This window comes from Adiantum capillus-veneris, chromosome 11, assembly GCF_014529385.1.
Source record: "Adiantum capillus-veneris isolate H3 chromosome 11, ASM1452938v2, whole genome shotgun sequence".
Classification (NCBI taxonomy): Eukaryota; Viridiplantae; Streptophyta; class Polypodiopsida; order Polypodiales; family Pteridaceae; genus Adiantum; species Adiantum capillus-veneris.
In genome coordinates this window covers 118,227,228-118,236,032 of record NC_140941.1, presented here as the reverse complement: position 1 = coordinate 118,236,032, position 8,805 = coordinate 118,227,228, and the positions used below count along the sequence as shown (strand labels likewise).

Sequence of the window (8,805 nt, the reverse complement as noted above, 5' to 3'; positions counted from 1 at the left end):
TCTCAAGCTTTTGCAAATCAAATTTGAGTTCCAAAGAAGTTGACTCAAGCACAAAGAGGTCAAGAGTTCATTTGGATTCTGAAACGGTTAAATTGTCAACTCTCAAAGTATCAACTACCAAAGACTGAATCCAATCCTTAACCAAGCGTACAAGGGCTGAAGCAAAGACCGATATTGACTAACACAAAGACAAGGTGGATACAAGAGAAGTCTCTTCAAACACAAATGAAGCAGGGACAAGTATGGGTTCCCAAATGAGCAATATCAACAAAACAACCATTAATCACAAAGAAGTGGGTCCTAAAGGAAATCAATAAAAATATTGTTACTGCACCATCGCTTAAATTCTTTCAATTCCTCCTACGATTACATTACAGTTAGAAGAGAACCCACTGTTGAGGAACAATGCCAAATATGACAACCAACCACAAGGCTAAACTGAATTCCAAAGAAGCATCAAACAAATAAGTAAGCCTTCAAAAAAAAAAATCTACAACCTTCAATCAAGAAAATGACACAGGAGCTTCAAAGAGCATCACATTGCTTTGAATAGGAAGCCTCGCCACAGCAAATGCTAATAAGAAGATCTCTTATACCCACATCTTGCACAACATAAATTTTTCCATGCATTGACTGTGTATGCATAATAGGGCTACATTACAAGGCCTTCATAGGCACAATTTTTTATTGCCCAAGCACATCACATACCTTTAGTGATACCCTATTGTCAAGGAGGACTCCAAACAGGAGGGGGGGAGGCATTCTAAATGCGAACCTAATATATGAATGTTAGAGAGGAAATGTTTTTTGAGTTGTATTGAATTTTTGTGTTGATTGTGATATTTTTTTGAGTATATGCCCCATAGTAGCATTACAAGAAGAGTACGGGGACAAAAGTCATATATGAGCCCCTAGGGAAATGTGTACATTGTACATAGCGTTTTGATTTCTATTAACTTTATTTTTCTTTTTGAGTTCGGTTGATTTTTTGGTTTTATTTAGTTATTTTTTTGAGTTTTTTATTTTTAGGGAAAAAAATCCATACTCCAGGTGACAAACAGACTGAAGAGATGCCTGAGTAGTACAAAGAGAAGAAGGTACAAAAAAATGATGAACCTTTACGAGGTATGTCTCAAAAGCCATATGCACAAGGCTAGAATGTCAAAGGTAAGAAAGAATGTTGATCAACCTTCGACGATGTCATGAGGCCAAAAATGACTGAGAATGGTCATCCAACTCTAGGGTGGCCTACAAGGACAAAGGAAGTTGGGATGCGACAAAACGAAATCACCCATCAAGTGTAAAGTTGCCTATCAGACATTTCATGCGAGTACAAGGCCGTATGCAGGGAGTAGATCTTTATGCTGTAAATCTTATATCTTGTATGTGACTTAATGAAGCCTAACAAACAAAAGGGACTAACAATACTGACAAGAACAAAAGGGGCGGAGATGACAGTTCAGTCATCTATCGTGATAGATGTCTGCAAGAGCAACCAAGGGTCAAGCCAAATTCTCGTCATCATCATTGGTTCTACATGTGTTTGGCAACCAGAAGGTGCCAGATATACCCATCAATCATTCTCGAGACTGACATCCAGAAAAGTGCCAAATACAAGTCCAAATCAAGCCAAATTTGTCAAAAGGCTATGAATAGAGAACACAAGCTAAAGGGTTTTTAAATTTAATTTTTTTTAAAGTATAGCCAAAGATGCATTTTTTTCAAATTTGAAGCCATGATAGCCATCTACATACCCTGTACATCATGTATATGAGCTTTGGGGACAAATGGACAATGATGGCTCATAGATGGTCATCTATCGTGAAAGACGTCGGATAAGGCCCTTTTGAAGCAAATTACTAACTTGGGAAATTAACTGGGGTTTGACGGGCTTTAATTAAGTCATGTATCAAGTAGAAGCAGTATAAGGATTTACATAGCACACAAAAGCTAGCAATGGCAAATGCGGCTTTGATCACCTTGATGCAGGAACAAAGAAGTCCCCAATGAAGAAGAGCAAACACAAAAGTAATCAGAGGATCTCAAAAGATTGTCTTTGATGAGGTGGATCGAATGCTAGACATGGGTTTTGAACCTCAACTCAAAAAAAATTATCTCCCAGATTTGCCTGACAGACAGATTTTGCATTGGAGTGCAACTTGGCCTAAAGAAGTTGAAGGTTTAGCCATAAAATTTCTACAGAATTCTTACAAATCTGCCAATGGTTCACAAAATCTGAAAGCCAATCATTCAATTCTACAGATTGTACAAGTTGTTTCTGAAAATGAGAAAGACACAAAATTCGCATGTCATCAATTATGATTTTCCTGAATCATGTGAAGACTATGTACATCAGATTGGACGAACAGGACGAGCTCGTGCAAAGGCTATAGCCTATAATTTCTTTACATCAACAAAGCGACAATAAAGACCGAACCAACATCGACAACCAGGTCATGTCAGGGACAACATAAATTCGGAGAGGGGGAGTGTGACCCGCGGGTTAATAGCACGACATAACTCAACAAAGCTTTATTTTCTAAGAGTTATGAAATGCTATGGATTATGGTTAGAAACATCATTTGTAATAAGTAGCTAGTCTAGTTGCAGAAGCCGGGGTGCAATGGCACTTCCAGATTGTACATACAAAGCCAATTTACCCCTGGAACTCTATTTTAGGTTTAGCCTATGGTAGCCTTAGTATATAAGGTACCTAGGTCATTTTGTAAGAAGAACTTTTATCATAATCTAAGTTTTAAGCTGTCGTCGACTATGTGAGAGAGAAAGAGAGAGAGCGTGAGATTCATCCTGATGCTACTCCCCGCTCGTTCATCACATTGGAGATCCAACTGCACCATCGTGATAGGCTCGGTGAGAGCTATGCATCAACGCCAAGCATTCCTCATGGAATGGAGAGAACACACTCACGTATCTACGAACTATTTGCAGTTGTAAGTATATCAAACGATGTATGTTTTCTGCTTGCAAGTAGTCATTAGAATCGTGGCGACATAAGCTACGCATAGGTACTCATAGATTTCAGTTTTGGTCACTTCTGAAATCCGCCTTTGTCTTTATACATGTTTTCCACAAATGGTCTAGAGTGTGGAGGCTTTGGGACAGGTGTTATCCTAGTGAGGGGATGGTGTTCCTTAAGTTTCGTACGATTCTGGCATGGTTTGGTGAGTTTCTTTCCGTTTGTGTGTATGTGGGTTGGGTGGTGTAGTTGAGAGTAGCAAGATTCTAGATTCTGGTTTAGTTATCCTTCCAAAGTGTTGTATGCATGGGATGGTATCAGCTTGACAAGCTAAAGAGATTGCCTCCGTGCGCCTATATCATGTCATATGTGTCCTTAATTGACATTATGTTTATCTAGGTTGTGTTCCATGCACTTTATAGGTGGTGTGATTCGCTCCCGCAACAGCAGCCAATCATCTTGCAGGCCAATTGCAATCATCTACAGGAGCATGCACATGTTTGGTTGTTGGAGATTTACCTTGGCTATGAGGAGCATGCACACGTTGAAGTAGGGAGAATAAATAAATATGGATTTTATAGCCCACACACACCTTCAAATACAAAAATCAAAATTAAACCTAGCTTTTATAGGTGGGATAAGCTATATTTTCTTCAAGCGCTATTGCCATGCACCTGTTCCGCCTTCGTCTCCTCCTCCAATCTGTAGCATCCACCTACACCACCATAGCCATCTCTAGGCTCTTGTACCCATCCCGCCTCACCTCACCATTGCCAAAGCCCTCAACTTATTGCAATTGACAACAAAAATGGTGTCCTACTGGAGAGCACTCTTTGGCCCTATACACGCGTGTGTGTATTTTAGAGAGAGAGAGAGGGAGGGAGAGAGCGAGAGGCATCTGGCCCTGCCAGGGTTTTGAAATGGCGATGGCTTGAGTTGCAAGTGCTCAGGCTTGTCCATGCTGAAGCAAGATGTAGATGGCCGTCAAGTTATACTTGTTGACGCAAGGTGTAGACAACGATATCTCGGAAAGGAAGCTCCTCAAGTACTTTTTTGTGCTTTATAAAGTGCACCACATTAGGTATACATGTCGACCAAGGCAGCGCCAAGCACAGCGATTTCTTTCAACACCCTGACAAAAAATATCATCACGAATTCTTTTTCTCATATCAACATCTTGTGTAATGCCACATTCCTTCAAGGTGCAAGTGTACATGGTTTCATTTGGAGAGATGCCCTCTCTTTGTAGCTGCTAAAAGTAGATCATGATGTGGCCGCTATGTTTCAATGTCCTTTTCCCCCAATCTCCTCTACATCTCTTTGGATTTACGCACATTATAGGCTTCACATGCCCATCAAGATGCCCGATATTGATTGGGGCATGGCCACTCTTTACCCCGTTTGTCGACAATGTCGTACACTTCGTTCGTCACACTGTCCGATGTTGGCTCCCCTTAGCTAGCTCTATCTCAACCCTTATAAGGATCCCAACTCTTTTAATGCCCTGAGTTGAATCGTTGCTAGTCAGCTCCAGGTGCGAGTGACACTTGATCATGCTTATATATTATCCAAAGTCTGCTCTTTGCATAACGGGGCAATTGGTGGAACACAAAGGGTCTAAGTTAAGAGAAATCGTTCTTGTGTCAAGAGAAAAAAAATAATCTTTGATTACCGCCCTCAAAAAGTTAAGGGAAGGAAAATGTTTTTTTCATGAGCAGTTATTTAGCTTCAAAGGTCTTACGTTCTCTCATTGGAAAGATAAGCATGAAGGACACTTAGGAGGAGTCAGCGCGCACAGAGAGAGAGAGAGAGAGAGAGAGAGAGAGAGAGACAGAGAGAGAGAGAGAGAGAGAGAGAGAGATGTGCAGCAAAGGTCACCTGTACCTAAGAAGAGAGAGAGAAAAGGGACTGCCAAAATGAAACTGTTTTTTAATGCATAAAATTGTTATCTATTTAATGAAACCTTTGCACCATCTTTGCAAGCTGCGGCCAGCCATTCTCGACACTAGTACGGTCGGTCGCCTTCGACGGCCTCTCTCTCTCCTCCTCTCTCCCTCTTTATCGCGTGCAACTGGGCTTTTTTTCTTTTTGGACTTTAGCCTTCAGGTCGCAGATTGCGACACTTGTAAAAGGGAGCCCTTCCGCCATATTATGTTATAGTAGATGGACTGTGTGAGAGAGAGAGAGAGAGAGAGAGAGAGAGAGAGAGAGAGAGAATTTAATTACTTTCCCACCAATCCCATCCTTAACAACAGTGTTACAAAGACAATAGATTTAAATTGTATTGTTAGAAATACATCAAGTGAGTACATCTAGGAGGGTAGAAATCAGCATATGTTTGACGATTAGACTCCAGATTGAAGGGAAGATGCTCCTACCTGCCACCATCAACCAACGATAAAAGTTAGAACTTTGAAATTGTGTGGTTGGAAGACAAGCGTCGATACACCTTCGATTTCCTAGTTGTGACACCGATAACAAGGGGGAAGGTGTATCTAAACACCGATACACCTTCCCCCTTGTTATCGGTGTCACAACTAGGAAATCAAAGCATCTAAACATCGTGATAAGTAAAAAACTGATGACAAGACGAAGTGATAACATGAGTTCATTTTCTAGTTTTTTTAATACATCAATAAATCAACTTTGAAATGATTCAAGTCTAAAGACTATTGCTTCTATTGATGTGGCTACATATAAAATAGTCATGAGCTGAGATAGAAAATTATTGCAACAAAATTTTTGTGGTATAGCAAATCGATCTTTTGAGTAAATTTTATGAGGGTAGAATTTCGAAATAAGATGATTAATTATAACTGCAGGTGGAACAAAATTAAATGCCTTATTAACAAACAATATATGAAAAAAGATATTTGATGTTTTTCTAATAGAAGTAAAGCGAAATTTACCATTTTCCAAGGGAGTACGAGATCTTACTTGATGCACAAGAAGATTTACAAATTTTCTCGTGTAGGAAAACAGAGTCTTTTTCAGTGTTTTTCATACATTGCATAACATCATGAGCTTATGTTCGAGAGGCATCGCATACCTAGCTAGGTACGATTGGGGTAACTCACAATGTGGGAATTATTGTGAGAATCTGTCCAAAACTTCTTGTGATCATGATGATCCATTGAATTCGAGATGCTTCATTGTAGTACCAAAGTTCTGCTTTGTGGGATATTGGCCACGAATTTTTCTAGATTGAGAAGATTCTTTGGAGGAGCCAGACGCAGAGATGTTGAACCGTTTAATAGGTGGCTTTCACAAAAGGTTTTGGACAAATTTTCACAATAATTCCCACATTGCTATTTTTTCATAATCTCTGCCCGGCCCCCCCACCGGGCCGGCGGTCCCCTGCCCCCAATCGTACCTAGCTAGGTATGCGGTGCCTCCCTCCTTCTGCTCTTTGCCCGGCCCCCCCATCGGGCCCGCGGTCCCCTGCCCCAATCGTACCTAGCTAGGTATGCGGTGCCTCCCTCCTCAGGTCCGGTGCTCAGAGGGAGGCACCGCATACCTAGCTAGGTACGATTGGGGGCAGGGGACCGCCGGCCCGGTGGGAGGGCCGGGCAGAGATTATGAAAAAATACAGATAGGTTATTGAGAACAAACCAAATTAATTGGTCAAGCCAAATAATAGAAGCCTTGCAAGCAACAGAATCTAAAGAGCAATGACATTTTGGAAAAGGACGAAAAATATTCCAAATGCTTTTATATCAACCTGTTTTGAAGGAGGGTCAATGTTATGAGGCTGGGTTCACATTGAGGGGGCGGAAGAGAGGCTCCAAAAGTTGGTTTTCCGGGTGGTAGAGTTAGGTAATGCACACTTCTGCCACCCTTTTGTTCACATAGAGGGTGGAAGAAAAAGTCACTCGATTTTCTTCCGTCGGCTTGTGTGAACATTGGGTGGCGGCGGAACACAAAGTGAAATGAAGAAGCATTTGACATTTGCATCAATAAAGCATAGTACAAACCATAGCATAAAATTTAATTAATTGAACGCATATGTTACAAAAGCATTAACTTGAAGATGATGATGAATCTAATTCCTCTAAAGCCTCATTTCCAAAAAATTCTTGGACATTCATCCGTGCCTGCTCTTTGTACATTGCCTTTGCAATACTGTTTCGCCTCTCGGAGCCTACTCCAAGGTCATTGGAACCTCCTTCATCGCTCCCTTGAGCACGCTCCATAGCCTCCTCTACTCCGATTTCCCGTGTTGCCATGAGCTCCATCATGGAAGTAGCACCTGCTCTTCGATCCTCTGTTGCACGTCCAACGTGACCCGCCAATTCTTCTTCTGCCTCTCGCACCCACTCCATATCAAAAGATTCTCCATGGTGGATACAAAGGTTGTGAAGCACAAGATAAGCTGCTACAAGATCTGGCACATAGCATAGATTCATGTCACATCTTTTTAACAAAATTCTAAACCTTGCCTTAAACATTCCAAATGCTCTTTCAACTGGCATCCTTGTACTAGATTGAATGAAATTCCAGTAGTACTTGAGACGTGACAGCCCTTCTTTGCACCCTTTGAAAGGCACTAGCATATATGGCCGTGCCGGATAAGCGCAATCACCAACTAGACAATAGTTGCCTAGGTCACCTTTTGCACATCTTTGACCTAGCTCACTTCTAGTGAAATTCAAGGAGTCATGCACTGATCCGGCCCATCCAACATCATAATTCCATATTGAACAATTAGCAGATACGGTTAGTTGCAGCAAAATAGAGTGGAAACCTTTTCGATTGAAGTAGTCGACATGGTTGTCCCTTGGGGCAATGATGGGAATGTGGGAACTATATATCGCACCAACAACAAAGGGGATTCCTCTTGCAGCCTCAAACTCACGCGCCAATGTCGCAAGTCGAGAGCTTGTGGGCCATCTGATGTACAAATCCCTAAGGCCAAATTTCACAATTGCCTTGCAAAAATCAAGTACAATTCCACAAGATGTACTCTTCGCACATCCATAAGTGTCACCGAGGCCCAAGAGACCATCTCCAGTAGCAAGTCTGGTAAGAGCGATTGCTACTCTATCTTGTATTGGCACAGCCTTGCGAAAGTTTGTGGACTTTGTGTTCATAAATGGCTAAAGAACACAACCATGCACAATAGAGAGCCATTTCCTTGGATATGGCCATTTAATCCTGCGAACATGTTGAAATGATGCAAGATATTTAGCACATGGTCTACTTTAATTTACAACATTTTTTTCATACTTTGAAAGCTGGAGACATTAAAAGAAGAAAGTTTTGAAAGCTTTGACAAATTACAACCAAACAGTGGAAAAACAATGAAGCTGTGAGAAAACTAGTTGTCACCCCCCCTAGACTCCTTCAAAAAATCACTCATAGTCATGCGCATTGCAGCTAGTATATTGAGCCTCTCCTTCTCCAAGGCAATATTCTGGCTAGCGGTCTCTTTGAGATGCTCCAAGAGAAGTTTCCCTGTATCGGCCATCTCGGCCAAGGACTCCTCGTACTTCGGAGCGACTTTACGGGTAGAGGACAGAGTGGGTTGGGTCTTCTCTGGATTTGGAGAGGGGTTTTCTTCTAAGGTGTCACCATTTGTTGGGGTAACATCCTCCATTGTGGATGAAGAAGCGTGGCTAACAGGAGTAACAGTGGCTCTGGCGTGGTAGTATTCATCCACTATGTCGAACCATTTGCATATATGCCTCCTATCATTACCAGAAATTGAGTTATGTACTTTGTCCTGTCGGTATTGTTGCAATACTGCTTGCCACTTTTTGCGGCAACTTTCACTATCTTCATCAAATTCAGGGTAAGTGGCGGCTAGTTTAGTAGCCACCTTTGCCCAT

At 41.5% G+C, this 8,805-nt stretch overlaps 1 protein-coding gene across 1 annotated transcript; it reads right to left on the bottom strand.

Annotated features, from left to right (window-relative positions):
* Positions 1-6,996: 6,996 nt before the first annotated feature.
* On the bottom strand, positions 6,997-7,425 carry LOC147447905 (uncharacterized). Its single transcript, XM_086524448.1, has one exon. The coding sequence runs from the start codon at positions 7,423-7,425 to the stop codon at positions 6,997-6,999; it is 429 nt and encodes a 142-aa protein (XP_086380574.1).
* Between the last annotated feature and the right edge of the window lie 1,380 nt (positions 7,426-8,805).